Source organism: Lissotriton helveticus, chromosome 5_1 (assembly GCF_964261635.1).
Source record: "Lissotriton helveticus chromosome 5_1, aLisHel1.1, whole genome shotgun sequence".
NCBI lineage: Eukaryota > Metazoa > Chordata > Amphibia > Caudata > Salamandridae > Lissotriton > Lissotriton helveticus.
In genome coordinates, this window is record NC_136065.1 from 261,756,546 (window position 1) to 261,771,887 (window position 15,342).

At 45.2% G+C, this 15,342-nt stretch overlaps 1 protein-coding gene across 4 annotated transcripts in view; it reads right to left on the bottom strand.

Annotated features, from left to right (window-relative positions):
- Positions 1 to 15,342, bottom strand: part of GRIN1 (glutamate ionotropic receptor NMDA type subunit 1) — a 778,837-nt gene that overhangs the window by 436,636 nt on the left and 326,859 nt on the right. For all 4 annotated transcript variants that reach the window (XM_078642154.1, XM_078642156.1, XM_078642155.1 and 1 more), the window contains exons 8-9: positions 10,786 to 10,930; positions 5,089 to 5,172 (exon numbers count right to left, since the gene is read on the bottom strand). In XM_078642154.1, coding sequence (XP_078498280.1) covers positions 5,089 to 5,172; positions 10,786 to 10,930 — 229 coding nt within the window. The remainder of the gene's footprint in view (positions 1 to 5,088; positions 5,173 to 10,785; positions 10,931 to 15,342) is intronic.

Sequence of the window (15,342 nt, forward strand, 5' to 3'; positions counted from 1 at the left end):
TATATATGCTAGTTTTTCTGGCAACAAAATACCTGGTACGGATTTTGCTGAGAGTAAAGACCACATACGTACACGATTCCATCTATGTGCTTTTTTTGTTCCTTCCGCTGATATACTAGTGTCTACCTGCAAAAGCATTAAATCCGGTTCTCCAAGAGATCCTGCGCCTCCTAAAATCCTAGCAGCCAGTCTTTCGGTCTTAGAGCCCCACTTCAGACATATACTTCAGTTATCCTTTTCCACTGCTTGTCTACCTGCAGAATGGAAGAAAGCCATAGTGCTCCCCATCAAAAAAAAACTTAACATGAGTCAGGATATATTGGAGAATCTACGTCCTATTTCCCTGCTACCTTATTTAGCTAAATTAGCAGAGAAAATAGTCAATGTCCAACTTATGGCCCATCTTGAAGCCCAAAATGCCTTTCACACATCACAGTCAGGCTTCAGATCTAGATTCTCCACAGAAACAGCACTCCTGAGAGCTACTGAAACCCTGCGGGAAGGAGCCGATGAGGGCAAGACCATGGCCCTTATCATGCTAGACCTCAGCGCCGCGTTTGACACTGTAGCACATTCCACCTTGCTACAGTGTCTAAACCGGGCGGGGGTCACCAAAGAGGCTCTGGGGTGGCTGAAAGCCTTCCTTACCAACAGAAGCTTTCAGGTCCAAAGAGGGACCTTCCTCTCAGACAGCATGACACTGGGACAGGGGGTACCTCAGGGCTCTGCCCTGAGTCCCACCCTGTTCAACTTGTACATGGCTCCACTGGCAGAGGTTGTCCAATCGTTCGGCGTAGAGCTAGTCTCTTACGCCGACGATACTCAACTTTTGATTTCTCTATCTCAAGCTCCCTCCTCTGAGGCCGATAACTTTAAATCCTGTATGAGCAAGCTTGCAGCTTGGATGAACGAAAACTGCCTCAAATTAAATGGCACAAAAACTGAGGTACTCATAATAGGAGGAAAAGACACAATGTGGACGAAAGACTGGTGGCCTACCTGTCTAGGACCTTTACCAACACCTAGTCAGGAAGCCAAGAACTTGGGTGTCTGGATAGACAACAAGCTTTCTTATGACAGCCATGTCAAAAAAACAGTAGGTAAGTGCTTTGGAGTCATGAAAACTCTTAATCGCACCCTGGACTTGCTCCCTCTGAACTCCAGGCGCACCATGACTCAAGCACTTATTACCTCCCGAATAGATTATGGCTATGTGCTGCTGCTGGGCACATCGGAAAAAAACATCAGAAAATTACAAGTCCTGCAAAATTCAGCCGCACGCCTTGTGCTAAGACTTCCCCGTAGAGCTCCTTCCAAACCTTCCCTGGCCTCCCTCCACTGGTTGCCTATTGGGAAGAGGATACTATTCAAAGCACTCCTCTGGTGCCATAGGATCATCCATCAAAAAGCCCCCTCATATATGTCCGACTTAGCTTTACCGTACGAGCCTAATAGATCCCTTCGTTCCAAGGGAATGGGGCTGCTTCAAACTTCGCTCTCTAAAAAAGCTAGGATGGGTGGTAAGTCCTTTCGCACCCTTGCTGCTAGGAAATGGAACACCCTCCCTACTCCCATCAGACTTGAAAAAAATGAGGCCTCTTTTAGGAAACTGCTGAAAACATATCTTTTTACCCTCTAACTGCCAGTTCTTCTTGGTCTCGGCCTTTCTAAGACTCTCTCTCCACAGCGCGGGGACACGCCGGGAGGCGTCACCAGGCGCTTTATAAGCCCCTTTAATAATAATAATAATAATTCCTGGAGGATTTCAATGGCAGGGTAGTGTGGCCCGGCCCTCCCGCAACATCACCAGAGTTGGGTCTATGGACAGACGCTGCTGGTAGTGTGGGCTTTGGCGCCATCCTGGGAAACAGGTGGGTCGCACAACGTTGGCCGGAAGTATGGAGAACCTGGGGTCTGACCACTAACATTGGCTTCCTGGAACTCTTCCCAATATGGGTGGCATTAAAGGTTTGGCCTGAACACTTATGTAATCAATTAGTGGTGTTTTGGTCAGACAACATGACAGTAGTGGAATGTATAAACCAGCACGATGTCCTTTCATACTGCGTCTGATAAAAGAGATTGTGTTGCAGTGCTTAAAATGGAATGTAGTTTTCAAGGCCAAGCATGTCCCTGGCATTCTCAATAATGCAGCTGACTCCCTCTCTCGCTTTAAAATGCAGGTTTTCAGGGAGCATCTTCCTACAGCAGACCCCTCACCAGCGCACTTCCCAGCAGTACTTTGGCAGATTGGTGCCCCAGATTACAGGACCTCGTGGTTGCTAGCTTAGCCCCCAGGACAAAGACGGCTTACGAAGGGGCGTTTTTGTCTTACTGTGCTTTCTTGGGTCAGCAATGGGAGGTGCTATGGGCGCAGGAGGACGGCTTTGCGGCCTATTTAGAATGGATGCATAAGGAAGGACGTTCAGTAGCAGCTGCGAACAGGCATAGGGCAGCGGTAGCATTCTTTGCTCAAGCTAGGGGCATGCGTGATCCTACTAACACCTTTATGGTGCGCAAGGCCTTGAGGGGTTGGCGCCGTTTACAAGGTCACCAAGTAGATAAGAGAAGGCCCATCGGGCTAGCACGGCTGACGGCTTTACTGGTCGCACTGGACAGTGTCTGTAGCTCGGAGTGGGAGGTACTTCTTTTCAAAGCTGCATTTTCCTTGGCATTCTATGGGGCACTGAGAATTGGCGAGTTAGTGGCAGGGTCCAAGACTGATCTACAGGGCGGCATACAAGGGGCTGGTGTAAGGATAAAGGAGGACACCATGTTGGTGACCATTCAGAAATCAAAGACTGACCAGGAGTCACGGGGTCACACCATAGTGCTCCACCGGGCCCTTGCCAATCCGTGCTGCCCAGTGGGGCATGTGGAAGTGTTCCATGGGCGGCGGGGGGGCGCGGCGGGCGGTGCACTGCTCTGTCACGCCGACGGTACGCCCTTGACTAGGTACCAGTTCAGGAGGGTATTGGGGCTGACTGTCAGACAAGCAGGTCTTGACCCCAAAGATTTTGGCACTCACTCCTTTAGAATTGGTGCAGCAACTGAGGCAGTGGCAAGGGGCCTCCCAGTGGAGAAGGTGAAGAAAATTGGGAGATGGTCCTCAGAATGTTACAAACGATATGTGCGGATTGACATGTTGTGACAAGATGGTACTCACGCCTGGTTTGTTTCCGTTTTCTTGCAGTTTCTCAGACCTGTTACGCAGGGGAGGAACTTGCCGTCGGGCAGCAACGACCTACATCATCGCGGACCAAACATCAGGATCAAAACAGGAAAATTGTTTGGATTGTGGGTCACTCCTATGTGAGACGGGCCGAATGTGTTTTTCTTTCAGGAGACCGTAAGAAAAGGGCTGCGCAACTGGGGTTTGACATCTCGTTCTTCGGGAGAGGGGGTTTATGTCTCAACCAGTTTAGGGACTTCTTCCAGGGGCTATTAGCGGGCCAGAACGTCCCCCTGTCAGTGGTGATACTTCACCTGGGGGAGAATGATTTGGCCAAACTGGGGAGGCGCATTCTGATTGAAGAGATTATCTCAACTGCGGGGTGGATGGCCAGGACCTGCCCGGGTTGCACGGTAGTATGGTCGCAACTCATACCTCGATGGCAGTGGCGAGGGGGGGATTCGGTCAGGGCATTGAATCACTCGGTAAAGAGGATCAACACACAGTTGGACAAGCTGTTTCGAACCCCCCTGTTGCAGACGATTCCACATGGGTGTATCTGGGGCGGACAGTACTACTTGGGGGATGGAGTTCACTTGAATGAGGCGGGGAATGTCTTGTGGTCTGATAATCTCTGGGCCTGGTTGGAGGGATTTGACAAACAAGCGCGCTCCTGAATTGGGTCTAGATGGGGGGAGGCCAGATCGTCGGTTAACAATGCTGGCCTGTGGCGGTAAGGTCATGACCGGTGAGCACATAATTTTAAGGTCTGAGGGGGCGGGCATCTTCCTATGGAGGTTCCCGCCCAGGGGGAGGGGCCATTGGCCACTCCTAGAACTCCAGGGGCAAGGTAATTGATGCTTCAAAGGGGCGCGGGTCGGAGTAGTCACGCTTTCCTTAGGCTGGTAGCCACCCCGCGCGCGCATACTCATGACGTCACCGGATGGCGCAGAGTAAGGGCCCTCCTTTAGTGGGTAAATGGAGTTCACGGCGTAGACTGGGCAATTACCGGGCACGGCTGCGCATGCGCACATCTCTAGGTGAGGCGCAGCTTGTAGGACCTGACACCGGTTAGCGACCTTGCCATATGGCCAGAAATGTACAGAAATCAAGATGAGGATGTTAGATTCGGTTAGGAAACAACATGTATTAGAGTCTTTGTTAAGGTTAGCCGCTCAAACTTGTTGACGATATTGTATCTAATGTCCTGCTGATTTTTGTATAAATTGTTGACCATGCAATTAAAACCTTTTTTAATTTCATATCTTAATAAATACGGTCGGGGGACTAGCCCCCGCCTTCCAAAGATAACAGGCCTCATGTTCATGTTCTGGGTGCTGGGTGTCGGATTTCCAGGCCTCCAGACAACTGCCCAGGGCCGGATTTAGGGCAGTGCGACAAGTGCGGCTGCACAGGGCGCTGACCATAGGAGGGGGCGCTGATCTCAGGAGGAGGCGCTGTTTTTACCAATAACTTATGATTGGAGATATGATGGGCACTTTTTCCTGGTGGTAGTGAAAGAATCTGAGCGGGCGGTCATAGGGTGTGGGGGTGCCAAAAAGGATTGTCGCACCAGGTGCCACCAGAGCTAAAGCAGGCCCTGCAATTGCCTTCATTGTACACCTTCCATCTCCTGGAAACAATTGCGGAGAATTATCAGAGCACAACAACCCCGTCCTCCAATTAAAGAAATGAATAAACAAAGGCCATTCAATATCGGGTTTTTTCCGTCCACATCATGCATTTTACTTTTTTCTTTTTTGTATTACCATTTCCGCTCACCTTCGTGCAAGGACTACGCAGTTGTGAATTCTGGTTTTCATACGGAGAACAGCGCCTGCACTATATCATGTGACATAGCAAGAAAATTAATTTCCAAAGCAATTAATTCAACATTGTTATATTAGATTTCTCACCTTCAATCTGGTTGACATCTGATAGCCCTGTGGTTTTTCTGTTTGCCCTCCAGGCCAAATAATCTTTCTATCATTCAGTAAAACCTGCGGGATAACAGATGCAATACATCAGGCTCAAACATCAGCGCCGCCATGCTGTGTGTTTACACATTCTATCAGACTTAGGGTGCATGTGAACTTTGCCAGATTGGATTCAGGGCGGTGAGGGAAAATGCAAATAGATGAAGATTTCTGTAGTGAGGCACAATCACGGCAAGAAAGCACAGACACACATATACAAAAGGCTGCACATTTAGGCTGACATTTTCTACATCATGTGCACATTTACACTTCAAAGGGTGGTGATGGGTTGGTCAGTTTTTTACAAGTACGGTCTTTCTAGATTAAGTAGTTTAGATTTCAGTTAATGCTTAAGTTCAGTAAGGAAGTGACTATGAGTTGACGAGGAAGGAAGGATGTACCAGAGAAGAGAAGTAAGTAGTTCAAACAGCCTCAACCTTGAATGTATGTTTAGGGTAAAACTACGAAATGGAAATTGTCAAAATGTTGAAGGTGAATGAATGTGATATGTGACCAGTTGGGAGAGAATTGAGAAGTAGTGCTGTGAATGGCTTAAAAAAAAACCAAGACGAGGAACTTGTACTGTTGGAGGTCTTTTCTACGCCTCAGACTCACTGATTTAACAGCCCCTGATTTATTCTCAAAATTTCTTCTTCCACCTACAGTCTAAATAATGTGGTAAATGAAAAAGGCAACTCCACAATCTCCTGCTATGCCTCTGTTCTCAGACCTGTGAGTCTTAACTGTGATTGGCGTTGAAGATCATTCAGTGCACTTCATCCCTTGCTGCCAATTCGGCTAGACCAGCAGACACTCGAATAAAATGTTCAGAAGGCACTTACCACTTAGCAATAATTCTTAGTGCTTCCTATTTCACTTCAATTTAAAGAAGCAGTGAGAAGACTCCCATTTTATCCCAGAGGGATTTATCATGTCCACCCACAAGACTGAATATGGCCGCTCTAAGGGCCAACCCCTTAGTGGTGTCGACTTTCTTGCCCAGGTGTGGCAATCTTTTCCTTTCTTTTTCTGGTTGTCCAGAAAGCAAAGCTGTATATAATAAGATATTCACGAAATCCAATAGGATATGATTAGACCTTCTACAGAAAACGTATATGTTCCTTCTGGTTCCTTATATGTGATATATTGATATCCGGTGGCAAGAATGTCTATAAAACTGTCTCAAATGTCCTTTGCATTATTCCATCGAGTCAATGACAGTTTCAGCATCTCAAAGGACACTGACTGAGTAACTTACATACAGGAACTCAGAATATTATAGAAGTTGCTGCTTTCATGGTTACAGATATAACAGAATGAACTACATCTGATGCATATTGGCTATTTTCAAAAATTCTTTGAAAGGAACATTAAAATATTTTGAAATATATACCAAGACTCAGCGCATCAATAAGGACAATAATTAAGAGATTCTGTTCATTGTTCGGATTGACCTACTAAGCGGTGCTATTCTGAACTCAAGGCGATTTGTTATTCACCCTATGTGAAGGGTGGTGCCCCTGGACAGAGGGCACTTTGGGATCAGCACGCAGAACGATCAAAAGACTTTGGTTTGTGAAAACATTGGGTTTGGTGCCTTTTTGTTGTCTTATAGGTCCACTGTCCAAAGTGTTAGTGTATTAACATATTGTTTTGTTGGAACTTAAGTAACATCAGGGGTTGATGGTGGAACATATCTACCCATTCAGATTATGATGAAATATAAAATCTAGTTGATATAGTTTAACCTTAAAGTACAGACATTGATTGTAGAAGTGACAGAGTGTCCCGAAATCACCCGCTTCTAGATAGGATCTTTGTTTTCAATCATTAAATCAACTCGGATTTATAGAGTGCAGCTAATCACCCGAGAGGGTATCCAGGCACTAGGTTCTTGCTAGGATTAGTAAATAAACAAGGTCTTGAGTCCCTTTCTGTATTTCGGAAGAGAGGATGATCTTTGGAGGTGAAAGGAAGGTTGTTCCACGGCTTGGCAGTGATGTAGGAGAGGAATCGTCCTCCACTGTAGCTTTAGCTGATGCGGGGAGTGTGCGAGGGCAAGGCAGAGCTCAAGTGTCCGGAGGGTTGGTGGAAGTTCAGGCAGTGGTTAATGTATGCTGGTCCTTAATTGTGGAGGGCCTTGTAGATGTGTATCATCATCTTGAATTGGCATCTTTTCTGGATGAGGAGACAGTGGGGGCTCCTGAGCTGAGGGTTGATGTGGGTCTGTTTAAAGAGGTCACAGATGAGTCTGGCACCTGAGTTCTGAATCGTCTGGAGTCTCTTCAGGAGTTGGGTGGTAATTCCTTCATAGAGTGCGTTTCTGTAGTCCAGCCAGTTAATGACTAGGGATTGGGTGTTGGTTTTCCTGGTGCTAACAGTGAGCTACTTCACACAAAAAGCAAGGGGGAAGGGTCAACTACTCATCCACCCCGAACCCCCTTCTTCAACATACTCACACCAAAAGGGGTAGAGAGAAAACCGAAGTGAAACGCATGCAGTGGCACAGATAATGTTAATGAAAACTGCCCTCACTCACACACAAATGTGTGTGACATGCTTCATCATCGGGTCTGCTTACAAAACACCCTGGCGTAGCCACGCAGAGGATGGAGCATAGGGAGGGGGTAGACAAACAACATAAACGATAATCAAAATTGGTGTGTACAAAGTGCTACCACCACAGACTGGGGACAGTGATAGAAATAAGTGCAGTGAAACAACAAGGTTAAAACTGGCTCGTGGGTAACCTATCGATCACCTTTATTCCAGGGTCCCATGGTCAGGAGTAAAATCATGAAGGATGGGCGTGTTAGAGAGATTGCTAGGTACTCGCAACACCCCTCCTTAGACTGCCAATGTCAACATGTTTCGACTGTGATTGGTATGCCCACAATAAAGGGTCACGTCGGTCTTCTTCAGGACTCCTATCAGTCCCAGTCAAACATACCCTGTTACCTAATTCTGGTTAATTACCAGGGTACAACAAATACAGCGATCCTAACGTGTGGAGGCACTTCCCCTAACACGGGATACAAATACGAGTTTACCGGTTTAGAAAGCTCAAACTGGCGGCGGGCGGGGAGAACCCCTAAGGACACAACTGTCCCGGAGGTGATTCACGCCTAATCGGCTCTCCACCATCCCGCCGTGTAGTCTGCCATCACCACCCAGCAGATGCGGGGAGTGTGCGAGGGCAAGGTAGAGCGCAAGTGTCTGGAAGGTTGGTGGAAATTCAGGCAGTGGTTGACGTTTGCTGGTCCTTAATTGTGGAGGGCCTTGTAGATGTGTATCATCATCTTGAATTGGCATATTTTCTGGATGAGGAGACAGTGGGGGCTCCTGAGCTGAGGGTTGATGTGGGTCTGTTTAAAGAGGTCACAGACGAGTCTGGCACCTGAGTTCTGAATCGTTTGGAGTCTCTTAAGGAGTTGGGTGGTGATTCCTTCATAGAGCGCGTTGCTGTAGTCGAGGCAGTTAATGACTAGGGATTGAGTGGTGGTTTTCCTGGTGCTGACAGTGAGCTATCAGAAGATTTTTCTGGGGCATTTGGAGGGTATGCAAGCAGGTGGAGGAGACTGCATTGATCTGGCATTTCATGGTGATTTTGCTGTCCAGGATGCTGCCACGGTTGCAGGTGTGGTCTGTCGGTGTGAATGTAGGTCTGAGTTTGGAGGGCCACCCAGTTGTCGTTCCACAGGGAGGTGTTTTTCCCAAAGATCAGCACTTCCAACTTGTCTGCCTTGAGCTTCAGGCAGTTGGTCTACATCCAGTCGGAGACACTTGACATGCAGTTGTGGATGTTGGTCCTAGAGGTGGGGGGGTCTCCTGAAAGTGAGAGGATGAGCTTGGTGTCATCTGCATAGAATATGATGCTGAGGCCATGGGTTCTGACAATATTGGCCAGGGGCGTCATGTTTAACAGGATGGATCAGACGGACTAACCTTTGGGAACATCGCAGATGTTGCTCTTGGGTTTTGAAGTGAAGGATAGCAGGCAGATTCTCTGGGTTCGTCCTGTGAGAAAGGATGAGATCCATCTGAGGGCGTCTCCCTGGATCTCAATGTGGTGGAGTCTTTTGATGAGTGTGTGGTGACTGTTGAAACATGAGACCAAGTGTGAGCTAGTGCTGAAGCACAGCTGCATCTGGTAAGCAAAATCTGTGTAAGTGACAGTGAAGGTAAGTTGGGATTGGGGTTGCAGAAAAAATCATATGATGCGATGCTTGGTTTTCCCAGATTGTCAGTTTGGCTCATTTCACTTGTGGTTCCTGAGGTGCACGTCCAGCCTACAGCAACCAAGTGGATCAGTATGGGCATACTACTAGAGCATCCCCTCCTACTTCCCATCCAGACAAATGCACTGATGTGAAGACAAATTTAAGTCAACAGGTGCAGAGACAAGGAGCTTAAACAATAAGCTCTTGTTGAAATCCAGCTCCACAAAGTTCAGATAGCTATCGAGGCCAGGTCTTATTACCCCAACACAGATCAAGGGTTCGAAAGCCCTTTCACTGTGGGACAGTTGTTCAGCAAGACAGGTCATCCTCTTATTAGCCCCTGTTCTCTTTACAAACTACAAGAGCTTCGATAAACAGTTTCTGTGACTGTGCAGCTTGAGAGAACTAGCCCTCAAGTCATAAAAGATGGTGGTAATGTTGATGAAGAGGATTTACTTTTGGGATAGCGGTCTAGAAAGCCGCAAAGTGACAGAAAGTAGTAGGGTATAAGGTTGGGGAGAGCAAAGTTACTGTTTTTTCAAAGGGACAGAAGAGCTCTGGCGTTACCAACTGAGTAGCCTGGCCATAGGTTTGGCCTAAAAATAGCTTATATAGTGGGGAAGGCCAGGGAGGCATATGTGCTAAAGCTTTCTCCGTAGCTGGGAGTTCCATGTCAGCAAACGTTTTTTGGAAACCTTTGGTATAGCTGAGGGAGTGGGAAAGGTACAGAGCCCGAGGAAAGGTCCCCATTGACATCAATGCTTCATGAACTGGCCTGCAGTCTTCCAGATTGGGGGTAAATGATGTCTAAGAATAGGCCCTCAGCTATTCATCCCTCTCTATCTTTATAGTGTATAGTTAAACCCAAGACAAAGGTTTTTCTTCCTGTGTACCTTCAATCAGTGTATTCTTCTATTGTGTGCACGACGAGTAAGACTGGTGGCTCAGTCTCTCTTCCCAATTCAAACAACAGTTTTTAATCCCTTAATTCATATTGTGACTTTAACACGAGCCACAAACATGCTTACCGACTCAGTCAATGGGGTTTGTGAAGTTTACACAAAAGTCTCTCAGCTGCGAACTTCCACACAATACCAATAGCTGAATGTCTAATTACTAGCTACCGTATTTTCTGGCGTATAAGACGACTTTTTAACCCTTGAAAATCTTTTCAAAAGTTGGGGGTCGTCTTATACGCCGGTGTCTTTAATAAGAAAGCGAATATAGCCCAAACCCTATATTTTAAAAGGAAAAGTAAGGGGTCGTCTTATACGCCCAATCGTCTTATACGCCAGAAAATACGGTAATTGGTTAATATAGCACATGAAATAGTGCATTTAACATTTCATTATGGCTACAACCTCATCACAGATTTTTAACAGGTTCTAAATATGATGAAAAATCAATGGTTACTTACATTGCTGCCATTGTAGATGCCGATTTGGACCAGCTTGCGGTTTTGCAAGTTCATGACACTATAATTAGCGAACTTCCTGTCTCCATCTTCATTAAACTCAACTCTCCCTGTTACGCCCTCTGGATACTTTGAGGACATCAGGACTCTGAAATAAAAAGAAATGGTTAGACCACTCACCACTCAACCAGGGTCACACAGGGATCCAAAAGCAGCCCTGGCAAAAATGTCCAACCTTCTTTCCCCTCGCTTTGTTATCTCTTTCTACTGTTTCTCGCTCTCTTTTTTTCTCTCTCTGTCTCTCTCTCTCTCTCTCTCTCAGACCTTCTCCACCCCTCCCACCTTCTGTGGTGGGGCGTCAGCAGCGGCCTTCAAAGAATCAATCAGACCTGGGGAATGAGGGGGGTAAACGGGGAGTCGGCGCCTGCACATGACCGACGCTATATGACCATTTAGGAAAACGGAAGTATTTCCAATGGGTGCTAACACAGCACACCTTCTACATCTATTCTTATTCTTGTTTTGATCTTCTAATAATCCGACCGAAGTATAAAACACATTTGTGGGGGCATTTTTAAACTCATCTGATCAACACAACGAATAACTCAAGGTTTTTAACTTTAGTGGTGATAGGTTAAATCTCCTCTGTAAAGAGGGGTGATCCTCCCTTTAACACATGAAGACTATGGCCTAATTATGACACCGGTTGGTGCTGCGCCGGCTTTGCGCCGGCACAGCACAGCCAAAGCTGTGCAAAGACCGCCTGCCTGATTACGAGTTGAACTCACGCAGGCAGATGGTCCTTTTGCTGTTCCCATGGCGGTGCCCTGAAAAAGGGCACTGCAATGGGAACAGCAAAAATGTTCCAGCACAGCGTGGACTGTGAAGTCCATTCCATGTTGGGACTGGGGGTGCAATCACACAGTGGACCACATGTTGTGCCCCCCTGAATGAATCCCATGTGGGGCAGGAGCGTGGGGACCCTGTAGTTTGTTTCCTCACCGCCAGCCTTTTCGTGGCAGGCTCACCGCCATGAAAAGGCTGGCAGTGGGGGAACACGTAATATGCTCGGCGTAACTGCATCAGTCTGGCTCAGCATATTACATTGCCCCTCTGCCACACCACCGACAGGTGGTTCCCTGGCACAGATGGTGGTCCCTCACCGGAGTGACTCAGAGAGTCGGAATCTGGCGGACGGACCGCTACCACCACCAGTCTGGCGGTCCATGGACTACAAGACTCGTAATCAGGCCCTAAGCTCTTTTCCTTACATTTAAGGGGAGCTATTGGACATTGCACATTGATTCTTTTTATTCTCTTAATGGAGAAACATTTTTCCTCACGGTAAAACTTCCTTCTTTACAGCTCCAAAAATATTTAAAACGTACTGCCATCTAATAAAAAATATTCACGTCATTGGATGAGAAATTACAATAATAAGCTAGTTTATATTGTCTGAACTGCACAGTGAGTAAACATAAAAGCTAATGTTCATAAGGAGCAATACGTTTAAATATTATTCTGTAGTAAAGTGATTCTTAAAATTGCATACTGGCTGCCATAAACTTATGCAGAGATGATTAGTCTTACAGCTGTGTACATCAAGTATCACATTTGTCTTTATGATGAATTTTGCATTTGCTAAGTTCCACATTTTTCTTTCATGGTACAGTTTGCCAGAAAAGGCTGAGGATTCTTTATCTATAACATTTAACCTTCTATGCTACAGTAACATTTTAGATGACCTTCCCATGTGGATTGTGATCCCTTGTACAAGGTCATCAAATCCGGCAAAACTGTGGTGTTAACCAGGCATAAGGCTCCAAACATGACTTAATAACAAACGCTGCCCTTATATAACAACAAACTATTTGGTTGGGGTGGACGGATCTCACCAAGTTGCACTCCGCGAAATTTCATAGAGTTGCATAAAAACTGTGGAATTCCTGCGGCAGTAAACTCTGCTACGCTCTGCTGGAAGTGGAGTTTTTTTTGCCAAACTCCGCACTCCAAGCAGAGCGCAAAGTAGAAAAAAGATTGCAAGCGCCGCCAGCGGAGGGGAGTACACCACCCAGTCCTAACATTTGGGGATATGTCCACCTGCATGGGAACTAGTTCATTTGAGATTTGATGTAAAGGATGTAAGGATATACATCAGATTGTTTTCCAGATATATTGAACTACGAAATTTACAAAACATCTACATTTCTGCGCCATACGCAAGCAGACAAAACATTTACACAGGCGCCTTCAAAGATAAAGCTTACTGTAGTACCTAGGTATTATGAATAGGAACATAACACAACAATACACTTTTGACTTAAAAAAGGAATACTTCTTTCTGTTTTGAATAGACAACACACAATTCTATTTAAAATGCAAGCCTGGATCATTTAAAATAGAGCACTTCTTTCGAAACAAGAGAGTTAACCCTAAAAGTCTTACCTTCACATTTAGTCCCAAACAGCAAGTGAGAATTTTATGACCGGCCATGCTCAAAACAACTGATACACTTGACCTCAGGAAAGATACTTATAATAGAATATATATTTGTTTTTTTAACCCATTTATTAATACCAAAAGATTGAGTAGTCTGACCTTATTACATACATCTAATGGTATCTGCAAGAGAAGACTACAAACACATGTTGTCATTGTGCATAATTTTACAAATCTCCAGATGATGAAAAATGCTCCATATTTATTGCTTATACCAAAAATGTTTATTAAATCTATGAATACCAAATAAATCCAATCGTTTTCATAAACACATGATTTCGTATAACGTTATATATCACTGAAGGTCTAAGTTGTTGTAAGCAGACTAATATTGAAAGACACATGCATATTCATACATGTGAGCTCTCCATTAGTAAAAACTCAATACCTTGTCCACTTCCTCTCTTAAAGAAAAGAAACATGCATATGTACACCAGAAATGCAAACTAGGGGGCCGATTAGGATGGCGGTGAATCCAAATCCTCCGGGCCAGCGGAAGCCACCGCCTGCCTGGAGGATGCAGATTCACCGCTGCGGCCCCAGAAAAGACCCACCGCCAGATTAGGATGGCGGTGGGTTTGCGGTGGCACCAGTGGCGGACAGCAGGTCCGTCCCCCGCTGATCCGTGGGGTGTGGAGGGCTATTTGGTGGCGGTGTCTGCAAGACACCGTCAGCCAAATTACGATGTGCAGTGCAGCATGCTCTTCCACGGCGGCTTTTCCGCCGTGGAAAAGCATGTGGTCTTTGGGGTTTGGGGGCCCGTTGCTGGCCCCCAGGGTGTCGGGGGGGTGGGGGGTGCACATGGGGGTACCTATGGTACTCTCCAGAATTTATATGCACAAAGCGGCAGGCACCGCGCGGTGCCTGCCGCTTTGTGCATGTAAATGTAAAACATGCATTTCTAACCTTGCGGCGGGTGCTGCTTCAAGCAGCGCCCGCCGCAAGGTTAAAGATACGGGATGTGACCGCCAGGGTGGCGGTCACATCCTAATTGCACCGGAAGGACCGCCGCTGCCCCTGCGGATGGTCCCTCCACCTCGGGGGTGGTGGACGGACGCAGTGTTCCGAAATAGAAGCTCTCCTCTTTAGATTGCACCACTAAAATTACAAAAAGTCTCTGGTGAGAGCCAAATCTGAATTTCTACAGACTTTCATCAACACAACTCCAATTTCCCACAAACAATTGTTCTCTTTGGTAAATACATTTTTTGCAGTCACTTGGAAGTTCCAGTGCAATTACCCGCATGCATGAGTTCTGCAATGCATTCAGAATGTTTTTAATCTCTAAAAGTCAAAGAATATATATTTTGACATCAGATCATTACCGGAATTCAATACTGAAAGTAACAAATATCTCACTTCAGCTCCAACTCTTGGCTAGATATTTTTTCAGTCTCGTAGTGAAGAGAAAGTTATTGACCAATTCCACTAAGTTAAATCTGGTCTCCAGATAGCATATATATAGGTCCTCATTTTAAGCTACTAAATGCTACTTTGTCCCCTATGTTTCTAATTTATTTATCCATTCTTTTGATGGATCACTGACATAATATTGATCAGACAAATATAGAAACACAAAAGTATCGGAAATTAAATATCTGTAGCAAAAATATATAGTTCTTATACTTAACTATAAAACCACAAATATCAAGAACACAAATAGCGTTGTTAAAAATATCAATTTTTACATATATCGAAAACAGAAATATTGTTAGCTTTAAATAATCATACAATATGTCAAAAATATTGATCCACACAATATTGAGTACAATATTATTGCCAAAATAATTAAATAATCATCAATACTTTTCAAATACTTTTCACATAAAACAATTACTTTAAATAAAACCAAAACTTGCTATACAGATATTTAATTTGAAAAAACATATAATACATCAACAAAACATTTACTATTCACCCCAAAAATTAATCACCAAATTAAATATTGATAGATATATTTTAGAAAGAAAATTATATACTATATAATATACAAAAATAGTAAAACATAAATTAGAGTTCCCCATAAAAGGATTTAACTGGTAAAAACATTTAAGCTATAGT